The sequence below is a fragment of the Montipora capricornis genome, chromosome 14 (genome assembly GCF_036669925.1).
Source record: "Montipora capricornis isolate CH-2021 chromosome 14, ASM3666992v2, whole genome shotgun sequence".
In the NCBI taxonomy this organism is placed as follows: Eukaryota; Metazoa; Cnidaria; class Anthozoa; order Scleractinia; family Acroporidae; genus Montipora; species Montipora capricornis.
In genome coordinates, this window is record NC_090896.1 from 1,394,223 (window position 1) to 1,420,000 (window position 25,778).

Sequence of the window (25,778 nt, forward strand, 5' to 3'; positions counted from 1 at the left end):
CGAAAACTTTTTTGTTTTTTTTTTGCCTTGGGATTTACTTATTTGTTTATTATTGCAGTTTTGTGAACCAACCAAATATTAGGATATGCGACAAAGTGTTGTTTCCACGCGGACAAACAAAGTGTTTGTGTTTTTACGTGACAGTAACCGTGCCATACGACATGTTCCCGTTGAACAATGTACAAACCTTGGGAAACCTTCGCGATTTTCTCGGTTCCGAGGAGGAAGAACTGGATAAGGCTCATCGCAGCTTTCTCTGTCGAAAACTCGTGTTGTTCTTGAATCAAAGAATGACTTTGTTCGCAATTTCTGAGGTCTTTCACGGAACAGAAGCGGGGGGTTTCGATGTAGTTTAAGGCATCAGCAGACGTTTAGCTTGCAAGGTCCTTTTGCATGATTGTCGTGTTTAAAACACAAGTAGTGTGACATTTAACTCTAATTACATAATCCTTAGATTAGGTACTTAGCAGAGTGTCACACATGTCCACGTGGGTATGTTTGCAGGTCATCAAGTGTCACCCTGGCAGACTATAGGCGTAACGAGCGATTTTCATTTGAGTGTTGAAAGTAATTACAAAATTATGTTAGTTATGTATTGTAAAACTGCTCCTACTGGAAAAAACTTTGCCAGTCCACAATACAGACAAAACAGAGGGCAATTTGCTTTGTATGATTGTATAGCAGTCCCAACATTTTGATTTCAATTTTTAAGAATATTTACTTGTGTGAGGACACTGCCACTCAAATTATCGTGTTGAGAGCATGAGCACTAGTATGTGTTTTCCCACGCTTGGCGTCGGCTGCTTTGCATTGTGATTGGCTCGTTTGATTGTCTTATAAAGGAACTATGTCATGCATTCAACGTGCTTGTGCTAGTTGGTCAGAAAGCTTTTGAAAATGTTGGCTGGATTTTTCTAAATTGTTTCTAAGAGTTGTAGCATCTTATTTCATCTGTTGCGTTCATCTTCTGAAAGTTTGTGGATTTTTTTAGTTGGGAAAACACAGGGGCTTTAAAGCTTCCCTCTGTGCATGAGAATGTGCGATTAGCTCGATGGTAGCAATGACTGAAACGCAAAATGATGAGCCCCATGCCAATTAGTGCCAGTCAGTGTCTATTGATCATGTGCCCCAGCCGCCATATAGCCCGAATGCATTAATGGTGTCCAAAAAAATATTTTGTCTTTGTGCTAATTACACCAACTAGCCTCGATCTAAAGAATTAACATTTCTTTTGTATTTTGTCCCTTCTAACGAGGCTAGTGGGTCTAATTAGCACAAAGACAAAAGAATATTTTTTGGTCAGCATTTATGCATTCGGTCTATAAACCTGTTTTGGTCTTAAACCACTTGATTGAAAACCACTCTAAATCTGTTAGTTGAATTTGATAGTATTCAGAAAAATGCAGTATTGCAATTTGCTGCCACTGTAAGCATTTTTAGTCACTACTCTATTTCCTAAAAAAACTTTAGTATCAGTGATTTGCAAGGAGCCCATAGGCTACTCTGAGTTTATAAAGTCATTTGACATACTGACTTTCTTATGAAACTGGTAAGTCAGATTAAGAACTAGATGTATTGGTGTATAAAATAATAATTATTGTTTTCCGTAAAAATTTATTGTATCTAAATTAAATTGAATTTCTGACTGGTGGAACATTGTCTATCTTTGTTGGTTAACATGCATCGGTGAATCAAATATCTATTGACAAATGGAAAACTGAAGCCTGTTTTTGGTTTAGGTTTAGAACTAAGCACAGCCACTAACTACTTAACTTACACGACATTACTTTGGCTAAGGACATAGATGCCAACATCTTGAACAATATGAAAAATGATTTCTCATTGCTTTTTAAGGTCAGATGAATTTATATTACTGTAGCCAACATAACTTTTGCACTGTCAAAAGCAGATTTTAAAGGAAAGTAAGAATAAGGGTTAGGCAAAATTTAATAACAATCATGGAATTGAGGCACAACCTCACTCCTGACCTTGTCATCAGACAAGAAGAGGTAGTTGACAAGATGAGGAAAGAGAAAGTTTGGTTTGAGCCAGAATGCCTATTTCTAGTTAGTCACATTTTTGCTGCAAGTAGACAACACAAAGATTTAAGTACTAAGATTCTCTCTTGCTGGCCCATTCAGTTGTTTTCACTGTGATTTGCTTTTCAACCTTCTCAACAAACTTGATAACATCGTTGGCAAACAGCTCTGGCTCCTCAAAGGCAGCAAAATGTCCTCCACGAGGCATCTCAGAAAACTGTACTATGTTAAGAAATCTTTTGTGAACCAAAGGTTCAGGCAACGGGAATAACTCATGAGGAAAATCAGCAAGTCCTGTGGGAACTGTGATGGGAATCCTAGGAAAATGAATGACCACCAAAATACAGTTGAATAAAAAAATATAGCGAAAAGAAATGGAGAACATGCCCATTGGATTCAGAGGTAGCTATTCAGGGCTAACTTTCTTAAAGCACAGCCATTGTTTAATTTACGATCTATAACAAGTGTGGCAGTGGGAACTCAATCTCTCTGCTTAAATGTTCATCATCAAGAAAAAAAGTCAGACCATGGTCGTTGATCAAACTGTACAACAAAATGCATGAACTGAATTTAAAAGTTAGAGTCCATACATTAAGTACATACTGATTCAAATCCTTAGTTTGGGAAAAAAAGTGTACATGTATGTATAATAATAAAAGAATACAGGCTGTCTTTACATGTATGTATTACATGTAAGATGAACTTAATACCAACACCTAATGGCCAAATCACAGCTAAAAAAAATCTTATTTGCTTCAAATTATGACTTGATATCACGTACAGCCTAATTTTTCACAGCAACTAGAACATGTTCCTATAAAGTTAAAAAGCACTTCACAAACCTTGCCACCCTCTGAACATTTGGACTGTGCATAGCTTCGTAATAAAGTCTGATTGAAGAGGTTATAGAATGAGTTACCCAGTAGATCATTACGTTTGTTAACAGATCATCTTTGGAAAAGCAAGATTCCAGACACATCACAGTATCAGTGGTCTGACAGCCACTCCACATAGCAAATTTCTCTAAAAGGTATGCCGCAAGACCAGCTGGTGAGTCATTGAGAGCTAAGCCCACAGAGTGTGGCCGAGTTGCTAGAAATGAAGACATTCATTCATTTATCAGATTTCTTTCAAAAACACAGGACCTGAATAACCAACAAACACTGTCCTTACATGTAAATATCTCACTAAAGACTGTAAGGTTGTCTTGTAGTTTACAATAATGTTATACTGCTGCACTTGTAAAGAAACTTCTAAAATAAAATAAAAATTAACATAGGGTGCAAACATGAAGGTCCTATTTTGTTGGCAAAGCCGTAGTGACTTTGACAGCTTAACGGTAACTTCAACATCTATCTGAAAGCTGGCCTGGTACAGTGGTGATTTAAGGCAGCATGCTCCAATGTGGCCAATGCATGATTTCTGGAATCAAGTTCTTTTGTGGGCTGAGATTGTTGGTTCTTTAGTGTGTTGTTAGAGGTTCTTCTCTAGATACTCTGCATTGATTTGATCTATCTGCTTTAATTTCATGTGAGCTGATGTGCTCAGCCAGATAAACTTGTGACGTAAGTTCTTCTTCTTCTTCTTCTTCTTCTTCTTATTATTATTATTATTATTATTATTTATTATTTTAAATGTAACAAATAGATTCCATACTGTTGTGCATCTGTTTCAGTAGAAGATCACAGATGACGTCAAAATGAGGTGAGAACAAACAAGTGGCACACAAAGTGATAGCTCAGAGCATCACTCATGTTTTTAACACATTTTAACATTTTCTGTGACCGACACATGGAAACATGGGATCTATTTGTTTTATATAATAAAGAATTAAAAGTTCTGGATGGTGAGGTCAGCTTTGTGTCTGTCCTCTAATAGATCATAAGTGACAACCAATCAAAATATGTGCATTACTGAGCTTATTATAAAATTCACATTGGCACATTGCAAATATGGAGCTATACCACATAGAAGGGAACTGTCCAACCCCTTCCTCGCCTCTTCTAAGAAAAGGTTTGGCTGCTTAATTCTTGTTCCCTTTGTTTTTGGTCTGAGGAAGGAGAATGAAATAAATAACTACCGTATTCCTCCACCTCCAACTCCCCATCCCCCCAATAAAAAATTTCAAGGTACACTCCTGCCATAATCTGATTTTCTTTTTTAACTTTGCCTGATGCTGCAATATTCTACCAATCTATCAAAATAAAACTCACTTTTTGAACCACAAGCCACTTTGCCTAAAGACCCTATTTTATATCTGATATGCAGAAACCACTCTGCATACCTTGTAAGTGAAAATATCCTGATTCAGCCAACAACTTGTAAAAATAATCTTTGATTGGGAAAATCTTCTTCTGCTCTCTCTCAGCAAAGAAAAACTTTGCTTTTATGTAATCAAACGGCGAATATACGATTGATGCAGTGAACATGTTGAGATGAAGTCCGCGAACCTGGCTGAAAAAGTGAAAGAACAACCACAAAACACAAATTGTTAACTGCCAAATCAAACATACCAATATTTAACACAAAATTGTCATGGATGGACAATAAGGCCTTAAAAAGCAAAGCACTTAAGTTACTGGCCTCCCTAGGGAATGCCTCTGTCACCCAGAAGTAGCAGTTTGTATGTTTATTACATAGACTGGAAGAAGTACCTTCTGTGAAAGTCAAGCCTTGTGCTTTGTTAATCTATTAAGTTTTGTCATGTGATCAAAAGAAGTAATTTGAATTCTGACAGTTGAAGATTGAATGAATTAGTCAGAAATTAATATTCTGATGGCCAAATAGAGAGGCTCCTAGGGTATCATGGGAGCTGTCAGGAGTGGTTTTTTGTGACTTTTGTCATTCTATCTCTGTCAGTCTCCCTGTTCACTTGCTTTTCTTTTTAGTTTGTTTGGTTTTATTGTGATCTGCTACTCCATATTGTGTATGCCATTTAGTTGTTCCCTTTCCTCTGGGTCTTGTGCCGCCACATTAGATGAAGAATATGTTTCGAAATTTATTTTTTGGCCACTTCTAAAGGGTGGTGTGTTAGTGGGTTTTTGTTTCTGACAAAGCACTAGCATGCATGTTTGCATGCTAGTGTTGTCAGAATAAACAGCTCAGAGAGCCTTAGGGGAGTCTCTTACCCCTCCCCCAAGCCCCCCTCATTTGTTTGTCTTGATTGTGTGACAAAATATGATTGACTAGAACAAGTACATATTTTAAGTGATGTGGAAGGTGTTGATATGTTTACTTAGTGAGGCTACGAGTATGCCCACATTGCATGGCTATTTTATAGTTCGACCATGTGCCCGATGTAAGATGGCGACTGTTTGTTGAACCATTTGTTTGTGTTCATTCTTCGCCTGAATTCTATACTTTAACGAAGTAAATCAACAGAAGGGACTGCAAGCAGTCTATTTTCTGCACAGAGGCCTTGCCTGACGTGCACCAATCATGTGTTATGACTGATTGTCCAAGCAATTCTCTAAGGTACAGTTTACTATCGGCTCTGAAGAAGGTCAAACATTGGGCCCTACCCAAGTCCACATCAATAACATGAAGTAAAACAAATGTGACGTTAAGTTAACAAACCAAACACTTCACTTTAAGGAGGCTCAAACCAATTTTAACACTTTCAACATACTGTACTATTTGGCAGGATTGAATCTGCCAAACATTTTCAGTTAACGGTAATGTTATAGTGCCACATGAAACATCAATAGATGCTTAAATAGATACACTCATTAACATGACGTAATGGGTTACCATGGCAACAAAAGAGCCATCTAAAAACAGCCCATTTTCTGTATTTAAATGCATATATCTCAAAAACGAACTCGGTGACCCCCATTTTTTTATTGTTGTAGAGTGACTAGCATGCTAGTACAAAACTTTCTGCAAAGTTAAAAAACTTTCTGGAGCAGTTTCATAGCCACCTTCACAATGGAAAAAAATGAAGGTGACTCTGAATCCGCTCGAGATGATGTGTAATTTTAATTTTTGCAGAGTTCTGTCTTAGCCTGCTAATCTCTTTTCGGCAATAGAAAATTGGGGTCACCTAGTTCGTTTTTGAGATATAAGTGCTTAACCCATTGACTCATGGGGGTTCCCCATTGACAAGTAAAATTGCTTGGCTTTAGACAGGGTAAAATACTAAGTCTGGCCGGTTTAGGCGCCAAAGGGCTAAACACATAATATAGGGCATTTTTACATGGTTCTTCTGTTGCCATAGTAATTTATTACATCACATTAACCCTTTGACACCCAGGAGTCATTGATATGTAAATTCTCTTCACAGTTTCAAGGAAATGTCAGTCAGATAGGTATTGAGAATGAAGATTATTATCAGCTTAAGAGGTGTGATCCTGATATAACAACAAATTTTCATGAATACCCAACAAAGAAATCCTTGGTATAGTTAGGAGAAGAATGTTTCAATCATAATTTGGAATGAAAGGGAAGACTGAAAAATTTAAGCTTGAATGGGATTTTAACCCATGGCGAATGTGATACCAGTGCCTTGCTCTACCAATTGAGCTATCAAGCCAACTGCAATCTGATCGTTTGCTGAGTTCATATTAATCCCCAAGAGGATGTGACCATGACAACTATACAAAAGACAAGCATAATATGAACTGTGAAAAGAAGCATTTTGAGATTTTAGATCACTGCAGATACTATGTGGTCACTCTCTTTGTAATTAGCTATAGTGGGTTATAGTCCCACAGAATTTTATGAACAAGGGCTGGAAAAAAAGAATCTTACCTCGGATTCATAATTGCCAATGCGCTAGTTATTGCACTACCCCAGTCCCCTCCCTGAAGGTAATAAGAGTCATAACCAAGGCGATTCATAAGTTTGCTAAAAACCCTTGCTGCAGCAAATGAATCAAAACCAGGCTTGTGAGGCGCTTCTGACAAACCATATCCTGGAATGGAAGGGCAGATAATTGAAAATGCATATTCGTCTGTTGATGCTAATATTAACTTTGGGATGACTTGATAGAATTCGTAAAAGGATCCTGGCCAGCCGTGTACCATCATGATGGCGAGTTCTCGCTGGCCTTCTCTGAGTTCAGCTTGATAATGCACAAAATGGACCTCGATTCCGCTTATTTTAGTCTTGTAATGGGGATAGGTGTTTATAAAAGCCTCCTGTTTTCGCCAATCAAAGTCTGTCTTCCAATACTCAACTACAGCCTTCATGTAACCTGGGTCAATGCCATATTCCCATTCGACGCCTTCAAGATTCTCGAAGAAGTTGGATTTAGACAACCTCTCCTTGAGATCGACAAGGATTTCGTCGGACAAACTCACGTACATTCGGTTTATAGAAGTGTCGTCTTTGTGATCAGTTAGCTGACCCCTTCCCCACCACTGTTGCTCATCCAGTCGAGGAGTTTCAGGAATTTGATAAAGATACCGACCAAGTAACATGGGAAATACTACAATAGATACACTCACAATTACAACAAAAACAGCACAGAATGTCTTGCAGCCCATTTTGATGCACACCAAGCAGAATTAGAGTGCCGAGCGTATTCTGCACCAAGGCGCCAGGATATGCGAGTGTGACCAGAGGAAAAAGGGCCTGGGTCTTAAGGAAATGTCACGCAATCTTATTCTTTTAAGAACAAATGAAATTTTCGTTAAATTGACATTTTGCTGCCGTTTACTTAAAAATAATACCTTTTTCACTTTCTATGATGTAGAAAGTTTCACATGCCGTCATACCTGCCGTCAGTTCATTCGTTTTTTATCTACGTGATTGAGACGTCCTGTGGCCTACTTTCGGTTACTGTCACGGTCAGAAAAGGCACTTTTAAAGACGAATTTAATATTTTCAAAGGATTTTCGCTTTTACTCCAAAAAGGAGTAAAGAAGGGTTCTTGGTGTGTAGACAAGGGAGATTTTTCTGGAATTGCTCACCAAATCATTAGATGTGCGATTAAATTTCTATCAAAAGCAAAACCCACATGTACGTGACCGAAATGGACCAAAAATTCAAAAGAGGGAAACTTGCTTAAGATTTATGTCTTCTGGATAGGAAAGAGTTGAAGAGTAATAAAGTAGATAAAGAAGTAGGAGTCGACCGAATACTTTTCTTTTTTTTAAGCCTTGGGATTTACTTATCTGTTTATTATTGTAGTTTTGTGAACCAACAAAATATTGGGACATGTGACAAAAGTGTTTTTTCCACGTGGACAATACAACGTGTTTGTGTTTTTATACGTGACAGTGACCGTGCCATACGACATGTTCGCGTTGAACAATGTACAAACCTTAGGAAACCTTCCCGATTTTCTCATTTCCGAGGAGGAAGAACTGGATAAGGCTCATCGCAGCTTTCTCTGTCGAAAACTCGTGTTGTTCTCGAATCAAAGCATGACTTTATTCGCAATTTCTGAGGTCTTTTACATGGAACAGAAGCAGGGGATTTCGATGTAGTTTTAAGGCATCAGCAGACGTTTAGCTTGCAAGGTCCTTTTGCGTGATTTTCTGCTCGAGAAATGGAAGCAAAAGCAGTCACAGCGGACAATGTCCTCAAGACATTTCTTGCCGGAGGTAAGTATTATTCTTTATATTCTTTTCTTCTCGAATCGAAAAGATGTCACGAGTTTGTAAGGGACATCGCCATGGGGAATGCATGCAAACAAGGCAAAATGTACACCATGGGTACTTCTGGCAAAAAACTTTCGTCAATAATTTGACAAGCAAATGAATTATTATTTTCTCGTTTGCTAAAGCGAATATATAATCTCAGTTTTAGTGTGTAGTTTTCGTGGCGCGTGGTCTTCTTGATGAAGCTACCGTTCATCTGTTTTTCTCTGAACAAAAGACGAATATAAAAACTAAGCTTACTTACACGGTATCACGATTCCGCGAATTATTCCACGTTTAATGACCGGTTTTCATTTGCAGGGGTTTCAACTTGCTGTGCTAAGACATCAACAGCTCCCTTGGAAAGACTGAAAATACTTTTTCAAGCTCAGAACGTGCACTACAAAAACATGGGTGAGTGTCTGCCCACTCTATTATTGAAACCTAGGCGGTTTGTTTGTAGGACATATGAGAACTGATCTAGTAATATTTTATATAAATGCGATCGTTTATTCCAATTTCACGGAACACCGTTGATCACAGAACCAGCCGTCACGTACGCTGACCCTAAATACCACGTCATTGGCTCATTTGATCACATTGTTTCATTTATCTTATTTTTTTGGTTAGGTGTTCTACATGCTCTAAGAACCATTTATCAGAAAGAGGGCGCTTTGGGTTACTACAAAGGTATGAATATTAAAAATTGTTCCCTTTGATTTTGGTTGGGTGAATACATGTAATATCGAAAATAATGGGGACAATGGTGTGTCTTCTTTGGTGAGAAAACGTAGTTCCAACCGATGTGATTGTAAGTGGGTCTGGTGTCAAGGCTTGCTTTACGAAGCCAAAGAAAAATTGATTTGTGAGAAATTTCTCAAGGGTATTGATTCACTAATTAAATTATGCACATCACATTTTTTTTAGCAATATAATGTTTCAGTGGTGTGAAGCATTAGTCTCTGTTAATTAATTATTTATTATTTTGCTCCCCTCATCCCTCCCCTTAGTGTCTCCTGATCTAACCTTCCCATCTCTCCCTAGTATCCCTTGTAGACAGTGGTTAGAAAAAGAAGTAAGTTTGCACCCTATGGTGTAAGGTGACAACAAGAGAACCTTGCTGAATACTAATGAAAGGTGTGTGTATATAATGACATATTAACTTCGTTTTGGTTGTAATTTTTCAGGGAATGGTGCCCTCATGTTGCGAGTGTTTCCTTATGGTGCTCTACAGTTTGTTTCCTATGAACAATACAAGAAGGTGACTACTATAACTTTCATAATTAGAATTTCACTACACCTTGAGGTTTCTTCTGTTGCGCGTTTTGGCTTGACATGGCTCCCAGTGTGTGTGAAAAGGTTGTTCATTGACTTGTAGCTTGTGCTTCATGTATTAATAATTATTATGCCCCATCCTGATGAACAAAACCTGCATTTACAAGCCCATATGTATTGTTGGGAAAATAAATATCTCCAAAGGCTATCAAAAAGGAGAAATTTTCCAAAATTTTCCCAAAATAATTTTTCTGTTGGTCAAATCACCATTAATTGTGGGATCATCCTCTTGCATTATTTATTGTGACCACCGCTAGGGCCTTGTCACAAGTTTTGATTTCTCGTAACTACATTCTTAAAGTACAAAATGGGAAACTAAATCTTGCTATTGTTTCTCAAAGTCTTGTTAAACTTGATCCCCTTGCATTTAGGCTCTGACTCCACTTTGTGATAGTTGTGCTGCAAGCAAGCTTATTTCTGGATCTCTTGCAGGTAATACAGTATAAACAATAATAATTTATTGTTATTAGTATGTGTAATGAAATACAAATAACTTCGTGCATGTTTTGACAAAATTCTGATAGTTTCCTGAGCCGTTAGTCTTCAACAATTTAGCTGTTTAAGAACTGGCAAACACGTGGCTGTGGACAGAATAACATGAACATTGTGAAATTATAAATTTACACTGAAATTTCATGTCAAAATGAAGAGTCATTGTCATCCATGGTGTTAAAACTGTAAAGTTCCACTGTGTAATAGTATTCAAGAGAAAAGCCTGATGTAAATTGATAATGACAGCCCATTTTTAATAGAGACAGCATGGTTTAGTTGTTAAGATCTCTAGATTTGCATGCAATTGCCCAGGTTAGAGTCATTGCTCTGACTACCAATTGGATTTGTCTTCAAATATCCTGAATTCAAGTGGAGGACTGATGAATCAGCTTTGTAGCTAATTGCACCAATTCACTTACAACATTCTGATCTGTTTCCTTTATACATATGGATTAGGTATGACAGCCTGTACATTCACCTATCCTTTGGATGTAGTGCGTTCACGTCTGGCATTCCAAGTGGCAGATGAGAAAATCTACTGTGGTGTTTGTCATGCTGTCCGTCAGATCTTTGTGACAGAGGGAGGATTCTGTGCTCTTTACAAAGGGTATGGAGCAACAACAGTCTCCATGATACCTGCTGTGGGTAAGAGAATTAGTAAATAATTTGTTGGTTTGGTCTGGCAGATTCTTCTTTGTTTTATTAACTAGTTCGAAAAATCATGTTTAAATCAAGCTTCAATAATAATAGTAATTATTATTATTCAAATAATTTATTGATGACTTCAAAATCAATGCCAGTTAAGAATTAGTCATAAATCTGTGCAAGTGATTCACCAATACTTCAGAGTCTAACTCTGCCAACGTTTTCCTTTTAAACTACCTTTCAATTGGTACTTTAGTTCTCTGGGAGCTATGATTTTGTAGCAATAATATAAGTGTAATGATGCTTGACTTGGTGTTCAGCAGTTTGAATGCTGGCTCTGTTACCAGTACCTTCTTCTCCCCCTGAAAAAAGAAAGTGTACCCTACCTTGCCTTTCTTGAGACCTTTCCAAGGAGGGCAGAAGTGTCGTCTCTTCGCATCTTTTTCAACAAATCTCGTCATTTCTGCTTGTTCCCAAATGTCTCAGACTTGCTACAAATTACTCTGTTTGTCTTAATATTTAAGTAACTTAATGTCATCGCCCGCTGACAACAAATTTTTTTGTCACACAATCAAATTCAAAACAATCACTCAAAAGCCGGTGGAAAGAAGGGTCTATAAGTCGCCAAACCATGCAATATGCAGCTTAGGATAAGCTCCAGCCACATCAGCCCTGTATATATGTGTGACTTAACTAAAAATAATCTCCCTTGGCATTGTCCCCAGGGTTTGGGTTCTTGGCATATGAAACCTTCAAAGAAGCCATCCTTGCAACAAAAGGCAAATTGTCCAAGTGTAACAAAGAGACAGGTGAAACAGTTCTGTCACCCCTGGGAGGGTTGGTGTGTGGTGCATTGGCTGGAGCAACATCACAGACAGTGGCGTAAGTTTTATACTTGTTTCAACTACTTAATTGTACCAATAATGATAAGTGATCGAGGTATGATGTAAACAAGTAGATAATCATGTAGCATGCCCCCATATCTTTGTTGTTCTAGTTTTAAGAACATTGTTATTTTTCTTTTGCAGGTATCCTTTAGATGTTGTAAGAAGAAGAATGCAGCTTGCAGGGGTAGTGATTGATGGCTACAAATACAGGTAGCACTTGATGAGGTTTTTTCTTTACCAATTTCTTTTTGGGTCATGTTCTGTCTTGTTACTAAATTGAGTCAAATTGTCTTCTCTTGTGTCTTGTCAGTGGCTGTATCACCACTTTCATCACGGTGTACATGGAGGATGGTGTAAGGAAAGGACTGTATCGAGGACTCTCAATCAACTATTTGAGAGTGGTGCCACAAGTAGCTGTCATGTTCAGTGTGTATGAGGTCACCAAGCAGCTCTTAAATGATGGCACACTCAAAGGAAGGAGTGAGTAAGTCTTGATTCAGAGACTGGAAAAGATGACAAACAACAACAAGTCCATTATTCAAGTGATGGAAGGAAAAGTAGCAACAAATGACTCAAAGCAGGAGCTCTCAGCTTAAAAAAACTCAAAATGAGTTTTTGGCCACAGAGCAAAATGTTGGTTGTGGCTACAATAGGGATTCTTCTCCTTTACTGAAGATGATTTGCCATCTATCAATTTCTAGACCAATGCCTATATTGCTTCAAGCCTTTCTGATGTACTTTTGCTCCAGAAAGGTAACAGACTTGAGGCTTTAATTGGAGCTGATCATTTTATTCATTGGTTTTTAATAATGCAATAATGCAATAATTTTTAATGTGAAGAAGAATATTGCCTTTGGTACTGAAGATTTTGTCAATGATCCTTTTTGAAAGATCATTTTGTGTAAAAGTATTTAATATAAAAGGAAAGTAGCATTTTATGATCAATGCTATGCAGATGTACTAGTTACCTTTATTGTCTGTTAAATCTGCTTATAACTTAATTTGGAAAAAAAAATGGAATTGAATATCTTTTTTTCTCAAAAAACATTAAAATTGCAGTCGGGATGGACATAGTAAGAACCATTGTTTTTTGGTCACTCTAAACCAATGAAGCAAGAGATTTTTGGTCAAAACGCCTTGCGTAAGTTACTGTTAACGTTGTATTTAATGTTACAAAAAAGTCAGGGTCAGACCCCATTTATTTCTTGCTATCTTTGCTCTCTTTGTTTTTTTTTTTTACATGAAGGTTACAGCTGCTAATTCCAAACTTATTTGAAATAATATTGTCGTTTTACAAGATAGAAATAATTAATTTGTATCGCACAGGCAACAAAATAGTGATTCACTCATTAACTTTAACTGTGGCACTGGAATAGTTATTATTTCCTGTAAAGCAGCAATTTTAGCATAAGATCAATAAAGTTAATTATACTTCAAATGCAGTCCTTTTGGGTTCTCAGTTGCTAAATATACTATTAAATAATCACCCCCTCCCCCCCAAAAAAAAAATTTGAAAGAACTCTATATTGTTGGCAATTGAACACCGTAAGCATTCATAATTTATTGTTCTACCCTCCTATATAGTGCACTGTATAGTACTCCTGACATTTTTAGACGGGGACTCCCCAGTTAGAAAATCAGCCGTTTTTGCCTTTATCCAGAAAACGGCAAAACTGCATGTACTATCCCAATGCCTACCTGCACATCTCACACTGCAAACGCACACTTCTGAAATGAAGAGCACCAGTTGAGAAGATATATTTAGCACTCCAATCGCCATCTCTTGGACGCTGATCTAAATCATTCGAGGTCCTGCACTGGTTTTCAGGCGATTTAGTAGTTTTGCGCCTATTTATTTTTGCGATTTCTTCAGGAAAAAAGTAATTATTTTTTTGGAACAATCCGCCAAGCCTCCAACCACTCCTCCTCCTCGCCCCCTTTCTGACCACAGTGGTTTGTGGGATATTGAGAGTTCATATTTTCGGTACCTTGTACGTTCTTGCTGTCTCCGAACCATTGCGATACTTCAGCGTTCTTTGAACGATGCCTGGTACAGCCGGAAAGGTAAGAAATCTGTTTCAGTATACAGTCTGGTCTGGATCTACAAAATTGTTCATTTTCGATAGGTTACATGTATTCTGTTACAGGTGCACGTTCGCTTTGTCTCGATCTCTGGTTTGTATGCTCTCACACTCATGTGCTCTTACCAGTACCTAATCTTAAAATTGCTTATTGTCCTATATTGTGCGCCTCTATCTCCATTTTCGTTTACTTTGTATCCATCCCTTGTTAAGTTAATTTCTGGAGAAAAAGTCTAGAGCGCGTGGCCAACTTTAAATGTATATATAATTTAAAGTGAGCCACGTTTCACAGAACAATGAGGTTTTTCATCCACTCAGAAACTATTTCGGCCCTAGCCCCTTTCCGCTTTATGGAGGATGTAAACTGTAGGTTCGCCTTTCGCTATTTCGCAAATCCCATAATATAGTTCACTTTGGGGGCTTATTTGCATTTCAATGTATATCCTGGTCACTGAAGCATGATACAGTCCCAAGGGTAAATAATTTACATTGTTTTTATATAAAGAATCCCCTAAAACGTATTGCATGGTCTTGCATTATGGGAATGGGAAAATATTTTAAAGCTTAAAGAACCCAAACCTTTACTAATGCTATACCCTAGGTCCAAAAGGAATTTTTTTTAAAGGTCGGAGAGAACGCTCAGCGATTTCAAATGCCTGTGGTCACACAACCCCAGAACCTCATTTTCATGTCATCAAATTGGGACAGAATTTGTCCTGGTTCGCTGATTGGACATTATGTTTGAGGGAGTTTCTGATTAGACAAATCGAAAAACCAGTTCTCCACAGCTGTTGCAACAAGCAGCGTTGCGTGACTATGGCCCGACAGGAAAAGGCCAAACTGTTTCAATGGTCCATGTGGTGCTTCAGTGTCCATTTTAATTGTAGTTAAATTATTTTTCTTATAGATTCGTGCATGAGAGCGCTTGTAGATACTCAAGCTCGTTTGAGAGCGGTGGGTGGAATTAACTAAAAAAGTTGATTTGTCAACGTTTGTTGCATTGAAAAACTGTGTCTGGGAACCGGAGGGTGTAAAGTACAGGTTGCATGTTAGGGTTGCAGGTCATTGTTTTACTATAACTGAAACAACCCAAACCTTTACAAAAATGCTAACCTTAGGATAACATTGTTTTTTTAGGCCTAATTTTATCATTAGTAAAGTTTTGGGTTGTTTCAGCTTTGGTGTTAAATGGTAAGGATGGACAAAAGTTGCTCGCATTTCAAAGTCTTCCATTCTGCAATATACAGCTGTAGGTAGTGATCCCTCGCTCTTTGCTATTACGGTATCCTGTTTTAAACACGTTTAACAACAAAGTTTCACTCTGAGGGAAAAGAAATTTTATCAAATCAATCTTACACACCTAAAATCAATTCAATGTCGTTAAAATTGCTCCAAAATTATTAAAGCTGTTGAAATGAATAGCCATCACTGTAATCGCAAGTTTTAGGAATGTGTGTAAATGATGTGCTTCATTGCATCCCATGGGAAGTAGTCTCAGCTTGGCGGCTAAAACTGGTTTGGTGAGAAATCTGAACTCTCTTTGCATGGAAATGAGGTTCTGGGGTCGTGCGACCAGAGGCATTTTTTTTTTCATCCTGGACCGTTGGTTTAGAATGGGTGAGCATTCTCTTCGACCTTGAAAAAAAATTCCTCTGGCACCCAGGGTACTAATGCTAACATTTAAGGCCTAAAAAATAATGTATAACCTAAGGTTAACATTTATTTTTTGTAAAGGTTTGGGTTGTTTCAGTTATGGTAAAACAATGAACTGCAACCTGCACTTTACACCCTCTGGTCCCCTATAACCCATTGATTCCTAGGAGTGAGACTTGATGCTAGACAGTTTTACTCGTCATTGGCCTGGGGGGGAGAGTGGGGTTAATGAGTTAAAGACAAAGAGGGGAGACGTCTTGGAAAAGAAAAGACATGTCTTTTGTTGTTGTTCAGACACTTGACTAAGCCGCCCATGGAGGAATGATTCCGTACAGGTCCGTACTTTACCATACATGTAACCCTTACCCTTACCCTAACCCATGCATTGTACTATTGTTTTGTACAATAGTGTGTATACCCAGACATATCTAATGTATACAGTACATGGCTGATTTGTACTTACGGAATAAAAAAAAATGGATTTAATTTCTCTCCCTCTCTCAGCTCTCTCTCTCTCTCTCTCTCTCTCTCTCTGGCTCCCCCCAACATCACTCCCACCTTGTTTGCTCCTTTTCATCCCAGCTTTTTTCTTGTATTTCTTCAACCTGTCCTTATATGCCAGATCCTACTTGCCTTTTTTCTTTCATTTATGTCACCCCTCAGCTTGCCTTGAACTCTGATACACTGTAAACCTCTTCATTACAGAGGTTGAATTCTGGTCGTCAATTTACAATTAACAATAAGTAATTATACATGCATGCTATGCTGAGTACAGATGAAACGTAGGTTATACAGTGTAGGCTAGAGATCCCTGTTTTACTAGTCTTGAAACAACCCCATCCCTTTAGTAATGCCAACCTTAACCGTAATAGGACTATATAAAAAGACCCTGTTTACTGTACATGTAGGTTTAAGGTAACTATAATAGTCTCAGTCCTGTGACTTGCTTTCTCTTTATTCCCTGTGCTGCACACTTATAAGTTCACTGCATGGAAGAGTGTACCATGCTTTCTTCTGATTGGTGCATCCTTTATTGGAAACTTTAGTGCACAAGTTCATTGCAGTTAAAATTGTTTCACATTTCTTCGAAATACATGTAATCAAGATGGCTATGGAAGTAATAGTGTGGGCAAGCAAGATTTGAAAAGTTGGAAATTGTCCTAGCTTTATAGCCTATCATGAGCGGTGTAGAGAGTAGTGCAAAGAGCCATTTACTTTCATGATTTGTGAAATGTCCAAACCTGGGTGCGGAAACCCAATCCTGGTACAACTTTTAAGATGGATGAGTCCAAGTTTGGCAAGAAAAAGTATACAAAAGTCGCATCTTCGAAGGACAATGCATATGAGAGTGTGAGCCCTATGACAAAGCTGATTTGAAACTCCTGAAAAAAAACATTCTGAATTTCAGTCGCAAAATCAATCATTTTTGTTTTTATAAAACATGGAGCATCTGCATAATTAATTAGGGACCTGTGCGGTATTCTTGCTCCTTTGGTTTTGACAATGCGAGGGGTTGAAATTATGAATACTGGTATGCACCTACAGCAAAAGCAGTTTTTCCCCCAAAGGAGTGGATTTTGCCATGAGGGGAGGAAAGTTAACCCTTTCACCCCTGTGGCGTTCCCCATTGACGAGTAAAATCGTCTGGCGTTAGACAGAGTAAAATCTATAAGTGGCACTCTTGGGAGTGAAAGGGTTAAGAAAGGATTGGGCGATTAGTTTGAATAGGAGAAAGGAAATCAGAGATCAGGATGCAGAATGTGGGAATTTTTTCTTCTTGCCCCCTTCTGGATTCCTTCTCCTCACTTGTGCTTGTACTAAACTAATGTCCTTCTTCTCCATTGACAGCCGATATCATGCTATGCAGCAGTAGCTTGGGAGGCTGGTAAACCTCTCTCTATTGAAACAATTGAGGTGGCACCACCCAAGGCACATGAAGTTCGCATCAAGATACTTGCAACTGGTGTCTGCCACACAGACAGTTATACCTTGGGTGGAAATGATTCAGAGGGCAAGTTTCCTTGTGTCCTTGGACACGAGGGTGGTGGCATTGTTGAAAGTGTTGGTGAAGAAGTCACAAGAGTCAAACCAGGTTTGTTTTGATACAGTGTAATTACCGGTATTGCAAACAGTTAGTCCTTTGTGTTGCACAGGCAATTATATAATTATTTGACACATTGACTCTTCAAACAAACCTCTGGGGTCCAGAAATTGCTTTGGCTCCCATAAGTGTAGAAGATCTTGCACTTAGTCTAGTATATTAGTACGACCATAGTGGTAATTATAAGTTGCACAGATCACTCTCCTTCTTGTCAAAGACTAAATTTCAAGGTTGCAGCTCAATGAGTGCAAGGCGAGAGACGAGTATATCACCACTGCCAGATGTAATTAGCTAGGATTTGGATTTCTTGAGCAAGGAAGTCTGGAGAATCCAAGAAAAACCACGCAGAGGTGGATAGGGAATGAATGAAACTTCACCTGGGTAATGAACTGGTGATTGCTATGCCTGATTCCTGACTTCTTGTAAGCAAATAGAATGGGGTATTACCAAATCCTCACCAAACCAATCATTGACCTCTGTCAACAGGACTCAATAATGACTTTGGTAAACAGATGGAAAACGTTTTTTTTACAATGGACAATCTGCACTCTGTTATTTTACAGTACTGTGTCATTGGTTACATGTGAATTTTTTTTTTACTGTATCATTGGTTACATGTGAAATTTTAGTCATCGAAGGGTGTCTTACCCATGTGTGAAATTGTTAAAAAGGATGTGTCTTTCAAAAATATTTTGTGACTTTTTACTGTGCATTAACATAGCCACATCATTTCCTTTGCTAAAAATTTTTAAACTTGACATTTTGTGCTCATACTGTATTGAGGTTGTTTTACATAACACCTTGACCCAGGGTAGTAATCTGTATCTTAACAGGCAAATTGGCTACAGTTCCTTAACAAGTCTTCCCAGCTAAATCTATCTTTGGTGCAGAAATTCATATGATTTATTTTAATGAGTCACAGCTATATAATTTATATGGGTTATTGACCAAGCATGAGGTCAAGATGGCTGGATATTGGCCAAGTTCTTTCTTTTGCGTGTTTTCCGTCTTGGTCCATAAACACGCAAAAAAAGAACAAGACCAATATCCAGCCATCTTGACCGAACACGCTTGGTCAAAACACCAAAATGATGTTTCATCTTGCGGGACCAAGATAGCTCCATCTTGCCCGCTTGGGTAGCCAATCACAGCGCACCATTTGGTTCATCTTGCCCGCTGATGGAGCTAGTCGTATAATTAAGTGTAATAATACATGTAAGCTTGCGTCACTATTCTTAGGTGATCATGTGATACCCCTATATATCCCTCAATGTGGTGACTGCAAGTTTTGCAGAAGTCCAAAGACTAATCTTTGTAGCACTATTAGGTGAGTTTTAGGTATAGTATTAGATGTTAAAGAGTATTAGGTATGACATTCAATTTCATTAACACAGTGACTGTGACATAACTGAGATGCAAAGGGTGAAAAAAAATTACCAGGTAAAGCCAAAAAACCTCTTATATTTAACAACTTCTATATGTACATCCACTCAAAATCCCGTTAACCACAGGCTCTTGTGAGTGAGACTTGCTAGATTTTACTCTGTTTAATGCCAGACGATTTTACTCTTCAGTGAAAGGCAGTCCAGGAGTCAATGGGTTTAAAGAACAACAACTATTTTGTACATGTAGTTTACTTGCCACATTTACAATTTCTGATGATATCCAGTTGTTGTTTTTTTCAGCTGAAAAAGTTGAATGTTATATTACGCTACAAAGTTCGTACCATTGGCGTCACTTCTGTTTTGAACTGGTCAAGTTACATGTATGAAAATGATTGACATTGACACTTCTCCTTGTCCCTTGATGGGGTGGGAGCGAAGTTCTTACTGAAGCCATGGATGAAAGGAGTCCACAAAAGACAAAAGAAATTCACCTTATTTATTGGAATAACACCCAATGCACCGTTGAAACGACAAACACAGCCAGAAAGGGCATTGGAATGATGTAGTCAATGCACAAAAACAAGGTCCAAAGCCCCTGAAAAAAACCTAGAGGGGCGGCCAATTTGAAGGCCACAAAAAATCTCTATTTCTCATGCCTGTGAAACAAAATTAGGATGCGTTCTCTCATTCCTCAAGAACACAATAAAAAATTTTAAATTTATTTCATTCAACTTTTTTATCTGAAATAAAACAACTGGGCCTGGTTGTTCAAAAGCCGATTAACGCTAATCCCAGATTTAAAAATTACCAAGGAGTTTATTTCTCTACTCCCAAATGTTGTACAACGCTGATATTTGGCACAATTTTACATTAGAGGAAGTCAATCTTGAAAACCAAAAATAATCAAAAGAAAGATGCACTTAAAAGTTGAAAACATTTTACCAAAGTTTATGCTAATCCTGGATTAAGTTAATCGGCTTTCGAACAACCGGGCCCAGCATATCATCGACCTTTCTTGTTCTTATTCCGATTCGGGATTTGGATCTGGTTCCGGATTCTGGATTTTGCGAGTGATTTTACATGTACTCCCTGAATTGTACTCCACTCAGTCCAATTACTATTTAATTACTAATCTGCCTTAAATACGCACCAAAGATATCACTGACCAAAGGAAGGGGGGAAGATGGACAACACTCTGCCAGTTCCCATTCAGAGTTGACGCAGGTACTTGACTGTATTAAACAGAGTGGCATTACTGTACCTTCTTTTTTAGAGCAACTCAAGGCCAAGGTGTAATGCCTGATGGGACAGCAAGGTTTTCGTGCAAAGGACAAACCCTGTACCACTTTATGGGTACAAGTACGTTTAGTGAGTACACCGTGGTTGCCGACATTTCAGTTTGTAAGGTAATGATGATTCTAAGTGCTGTAAATTCAAGTTGCTGTATCCTTTCAGTTGTGCCATGAAAGTGATTACCAGTACTCAGCTAGTGATATTACTTGTTATCATTAAGTTTTTGTGGGGGTCTGAATTATCGTTAACTAATGCCTCACAGGAAAATAGTCAGAATAAAAAGAAAACACTTGTTTATTTATTTTTTTTTGGTTTTTTGAGCTTTTAAGAATAAAACGCAACAATATCAAAGTTGTTGAGCGATGTTTCGATGACTCCATGTGATCATTGATAAATGATGGGAAGTCGTCGAAACGCTGATTTTTATTCTTATTTTCACCAAACCTCATCATTTTGAGCTTGTCAAGTTAATGACTTGTCATACAAACTTATAGAGGAAGCGTACCATACTAACCTTGTACACCACGTTGTAATAAAATACGATCGTTTTCAAGAGTGCAATTTAAATGTGTACTTGTGCTGTTTACTGGTAATTGCATCTCAACATTGTGCTGTCTTTTTAATTTGTAGGTGGCAGACAATGCACCACTAGAAAAAGTTTGTCTTCTTGGTTGCGGTATTTCAACTGGATATGGTGCTGTGTTAAACACTGCTAAGGTACGGGCCAGTGAAAGTAACAGAAGCTTAGATTGACTTGGGAATTTCATCCAAGTAGTGGTCAGTGTCTTGTTTAGAAGAGGTCAAAGTTAGTCTTCATCCACCACTCCCACCTAACAATTTTGTGTTTTCAAGTGCAACAGACTATAATGTGAACACTCTTTTTTTCAAGCAAAAGGTAAAATCACTCTATTTAATGTCAGTAGTTCCTTCAGCTACGAGGCTGGTATCAATAGAAGCTGACGGTGCACCCTTTACCCCCCTCCCTCTGTCAGTTCTCCGTTTTACGGGTATAAAGCTATAGCTACACGGATCAGAGGAAAGTCAAAACAGACGTTAGAGTCACTGAGGATCGAACTTGGGACCTCTTGCTGCAAAAGCTGCACACTATAACCGACTAAACTACGCCTTCTTCTGTTCTTGTTGTATTTATTTGATGATTTGCCCAAGGCAGATTTATGATAACTACATGAAGTAGAATAGGACACTTAAGATCCCCTTCAGTGGTAATGTCACCCATTTCCTGGTAGTCCATTTTGATGAGGGTGGAATATTTCCAAAAAAAACCCAAGTCAGGTTGAGATTGACTGGAACTCAGCCCATGTCAATGGAGTATCAAGGGAAATATAATACTTTTTGTGGGAAAAACCTGTTCCAAAAGCTAAATTTACTCGGGGAGAGGATTTACTCAAGGAATTAGTGGAGAAAGCTCGATCGTCTCAAACAATCATCTTAGGACATAACTTTGATGAGCAAATGGGAACCTGTGACTTTCCTTTGGACAAGCCGTACACTTATGGTGTATGATACATACATTTTGTCATCTGGCTAGCATTACACAATTAGGAAGGAAGGAAGGAAAGAAGGAACTTTATTTATTAGTGTCTAGTCGTTTTAGCACTGTAGCACTAATTGGGGACACTTTCAAAATTGCAAATCAAGTCAAATGTTGGTTTTTGAGGAGAGGGGAAAACCGGAGTACCCAGAGATTAAACCTCTCAGAGTAGAGTAGAGAACCAAAAAACTCAACCCACATAATGACGCCAAGTTTGGAATTGAACCTGGGTCACATTTGTGGGGGGCAAGTGCTCTCACCTCTGTGCCACCCCTGCACCCAAAACAATTTTAAATTGTAAAATTGTTTGAATGAATGTTGTATGACTCATTGGTTGAGTTGTTTTATCAAATTATTGTTTCAACATTGCAAGGCCGAACCTGGCTCTACTACAGCTGTATGGGGACTGGGAGCAGTTGGACTTGCTGCTGTGATGGGATGTAAAGTTGCTGGGGCCTCACGGATTATTGGAATAGATATCAATCCTGATAAATTTCCATTAGGTGAGCATTGAAAAAATGCTTCTGATTACAATTAGAACTAATAATAAGTTTGCAAATGTGAGAATGATATACACAGTAAATGAAATGGTGACAATGCATGGAACCCACTGGAAACTCGGAAAAATCCGAGCCCCAGATGGGATTTGAACCCAGGACCCTCCGTAGTTGGATGCTCTAAGCACTGAGCTACTGGAGACTCTATGGTGAGCAAGGTCGAAATGTGGGTCTTTGACTCAAGCAGCATCACACAGCTACAGAGTCAAATAACGGCAGTATAGCTCATAACTGCATCACGCAGTCACATTAAAGCATATCTACGATGCGGCCAACCAACCTCCCAAGTGGTTTCTACCTTGCTCACCATAGAGTCTCCAGTAGCTCAGTGGTTAAAGCATCCAACTAGATCACGGAGAGTCGTGGGTTCAAATCCCATCTGGGGCTCGGATTTTTCCAAGTTTCCAGTCCTTTTGTAGTGCGTTTGTGTTTTGCTCCTGTGAAGGACTTGATGGATGAAATAAATGAGAGAAAGAAGTAATTCTCTCACTTACCTGGACAATTAAGTAATTTTCTCTTATAGTAGCCCCCTGGGCGTTGGTTTTTACCCAGGGGAGTCCCCTAAAAGTGACTGCGTGTCAGGCTACTTTCATAGACACCTGGAAATTCTTGGCTTCTCGATATTGCTATATTCTCAATCTTAAGTGATTATTATTGTTATTTTGATAGCCAAGGAGTTTGGCTGCACAGAGTGTGTGAATCCAAAGGATTACGACAAACCCATTCAGCAGGTAAATAATGAAACAAACAAAGTCAATTGTCAGGTTTCTTGGCCCTTTCCCTGGGAAAGATCTCATGGATATACCCACCATGAGTTCCCCAGGTTAAACTCTCATTTTGCAGATTAATTAACCCATTGACTCCCAGGGGTTCCCCATTGACGAGTAAAATCGTCTGGTGTTAGACAGAGTAAAATACTAAGTCTGGCCGGTTTCGGCCGGACTTAGACGTCAATGGGTTAAGTCTAAGTGCACATTTCAGTGATTACCGGTAGGTCTAAACTTTCAAGACACTGATTTAGAATGGTTATTTTTTTAGAGTTATGGTTGGTGTGTATATCCACGAGAATCAGCATCTTGCTAACAATAATTTAGATTTTGTCAAATACCAGTGAGACAGTTTTATTTGTCAGTGGGGGCCTACATGTATTTTAGGGGTGAAGTGGTTAACATCAACATCCACTCAAAAACAGTACTGTTACTTTGTGTCATTTAATCCTTCCCCTCCTGTAAGAGTCACACTTATAGATTTTACTCTGTCTAATGTCTAATGGCAGACTATTCTACTTATCAGTTTGGGTCGGTTTAGGATTGAAATTGTTGGTTTTCTTCATTTTCCCAACAAAGCTCAGTCACTCTCATATGAAGAGCAAATCCTAAGAAATTCAGCTTTTGATCTTTTTCTTTTATTGAGTGCCCAATATTTACATTGTATCAACCCAGTTGTCTCCAAACGTTGGTCCTCTGAAAATGAAAAGAGTTTCAAATTACAAAAGTCAATTGTCTTCCATGGACACAATCCCTGTGCAAAGTTGACCATTAGCCTCTAACATAATAGAAATATGTTCATAGGTCATCTTTTCGGTCAAATCTTAGTACATTGACCAGTTTTTTCTTTCTTACAGTTTTTGTACTTTGTTATCTGAAACACTATTCACTATATAAGGTTATTCTGGTAGGTTCTAGCAGAGATGACAGATGGAGGACTGGACTACACATTTGAGTGTATCGGAAACATTCACACGATGGTAATAATTATGATGTCACCCAGCTTAGCACTTGCTGTTGTATTCACTTTGTGCTCGTTTTTGGTTTCAAAAGTCAAAAAGTAAAAATGTTAGACATCTAGCAAAGAGAGCGTTTTACTATTTACTGACCTTGCGCTTTTTTTTTGCATTCAGTTTGCATTAATTTTCCTTAGTTAATGATTAGCGGAAAAACAGGGCAGTACGCAGCTATTCAATGGCTCTCGCGATTGGCTCAGAAGACAATGGACCAAAACAAACAACGAATCAACAATGGGCCCAAACCCTAAAAACAATAGAGCTGTGTCCTAAAGGGATCCAATGAAATTAGAGGTTGTAAAGAGCTGCGTCCTATCTCAGAAAAAAACAGCGCTGTGAAAATGAAGCCAAAATAGCTTGACCAATCAAAGCAGATGCAGACAATGAAATAAACCAATCATAGCCCAACATGCAAGCATGTAGTCTGCATTAATCGCCGGCATTGCGGACATCTTCTCATTGGCTGTGAATGTGGAATGAGATTTTGAGCCATTGATTCGCATTGTGATGCAAACCAAAGAAAATCGCGAAATTTCAACACTTGAATGAACATCGTCTGAAGCAAAACAAAAACTAGGAAGTTGTTTCTTGATGGCACATGCATTCCATTTGTTTGTGTCTAGGGCCTCTTTATATTCAGTGAGTTCTACTTGGTCCTGCAATTCTTGGGGCCTGTTTTTATCGGCTACACATTGTCGTTATAGCGTGCTGCTTTAGAGTCATGTCACAAAGGGTGGGGAACATCCGTTATCATCGGTGTTGCTGCCGCTGGCCAGGAAATATCTACAAGGCCTTTCCAACTTGTAACAGGGAGGGTCTGGAAAGGGACAGCATTTGGAGGTAAGAGTCGATTGAGACATCAGATGTTAAGCCCGGTTGTTGTCACTAGTGACGCAAGCACAAGCATAAGTAGCTTATTCTAAATGAAAACAAACGTCGACGTAAGCATAACTTTTCATTTAAGTCAACCACGGCCTTCGCTATTTTGTTCAAATGCTCAGACGCGAGGAATCTGGAACAAGTGCTTTAATTGGCCAGACGTAGTAAACTTTGTTGTGCTTATTCCGTATTTCATTTTCACACTGCATTAGTGCAAACACAACAATAAGAAAAAAATGGATCCTTGTGCTTGCACTTGTGTTTATGTTTACACCAAGGCTGTTTTCACTATCATCATATAAAAGCAGTTTATGCTTGCACTTGTGGTTGCGCATGTGGTTGCGTCGCTAGAGAAAACCACGCTCTTGGGTCCATGATAATTGACTGAAATGAGAGCTAACACTTAAAGCATCAGTTATTAAATATCTTTCCGTTGGTCATTTAACCATCTCAATCCTGTCGAAGAGAATTTCCACTCCAATGAAAAGATATTTTTATAGATTTCAGAAAGG

The 25,778-nt window shown here is 38.4% G+C and overlaps 3 protein-coding genes across 4 annotated transcripts in view; 2 read left to right on the forward strand and 1 right to left on the reverse strand.

The window, feature by feature from the left end:
• Positions 1-1,575: 1,575 nt before the first annotated feature.
• Positions 1,576-7,655, reverse strand: LOC138033822 (epoxide hydrolase 1-like). Its single transcript, XM_068881679.1, has 4 exons — positions 6,789-7,655; positions 4,324-4,493; positions 2,882-3,131; positions 1,576-2,356 (listed from the first exon to the last, which is right to left on the reverse strand). Exons 1-4 carry the CDS (start codon positions 7,523-7,525, stop codon positions 2,113-2,115), a joined length of 1,401 nt encoding a protein of 466 aa, XP_068737780.1. The 5' UTR covers positions 7,526-7,655; the 3' UTR covers positions 1,576-2,112.
• Positions 7,656-8,249: 594 nt separating this feature from the next.
• On the forward strand, positions 8,250-13,420 carry LOC138033826 (solute carrier family 25 member 16-like). Its single transcript, XM_068881683.1, has 9 exons — positions 8,250-8,587; positions 8,945-9,037; positions 9,254-9,313; positions 9,811-9,884; positions 10,330-10,390; positions 10,907-11,095; positions 11,821-11,977; positions 12,124-12,192; positions 12,293-13,420. Exons 1-9 carry the CDS (start codon positions 8,533-8,535, stop codon positions 12,468-12,470), a joined length of 936 nt encoding a protein of 311 aa, XP_068737784.1. The 5' UTR covers positions 8,250-8,532; the 3' UTR covers positions 12,471-13,420.
• Positions 13,421-13,888: 468 nt separating this feature from the next.
• The window catches only part of LOC138033829 (alcohol dehydrogenase class-3-like), an 18,287-nt gene continuing 6,397 nt past the window's right edge, over positions 13,889-25,778 (forward strand). The window contains exons 1-10 of one of the 2 annotated variants that reach the window (XM_068881688.1): positions 13,952-14,046; positions 14,971-15,017; positions 17,565-17,808; positions 19,057-19,144; positions 20,476-20,608; positions 21,126-21,212; positions 22,421-22,550; positions 23,274-23,335; positions 24,283-24,351; positions 25,092-25,227. In XM_068881688.1, coding sequence (XP_068737789.1) covers positions 14,979-15,017; positions 17,565-17,808; positions 19,057-19,144; positions 20,476-20,608; positions 21,126-21,212; positions 22,421-22,550; positions 23,274-23,335; positions 24,283-24,351; positions 25,092-25,227 — 988 coding nt within the window. In that variant the 5' untranslated portion in view covers positions 13,952-14,046; positions 14,971-14,978. Of the gene's footprint in view, positions 14,047-14,970; positions 15,018-17,564; positions 17,809-19,056; positions 19,145-20,475; positions 20,609-21,125; positions 21,213-22,420; positions 22,551-23,273; positions 23,336-24,282; positions 24,352-25,091; positions 25,228-25,778 lie in introns of both variants that reach the window. The other variant, XM_068881689.1, reaches the window with a different exon arrangement.

Coding starts and splice junctions, on each gene's coding strand:
- LOC138033822 (XM_068881679.1), bottom strand. CDS start 7,525: ATGGGCTGCAAGACATTCTGTGCTGTTTTTGTTGTAATTGTGAGTGTA. Junction 3,132..4,323: donor AGGATATTTTCACTTACAAG/GTATGCAGAGTG, acceptor CTTCATTTCTAG/CAACTCGGCCACACTCTGTG. Junction 2,357..2,881: donor AATGTTCAGAGGGTGGCAAG/GTTTGTGAAGTG, acceptor TCATTTTCCTAG/GATTCCCATCACAGTTCCCA.
- LOC138033826 (XM_068881683.1), top strand. CDS start 8,533: ATGGAAGCAAAAGCAGTCACAGCGGACAATGTCCTCAAGACATTTCTT. Junction 11,978..12,123: donor GCAACATCACAGACAGTGGC/GTAAGTTTTATA, acceptor TTTCTTTTGCAG/GTATCCTTTAGATGTTGTAA. Junction 12,193..12,292: donor ATTGATGGCTACAAATACAG/GTAGCACTTGAT, acceptor GTGTCTTGTCAG/TGGCTGTATCACCACTTTCA.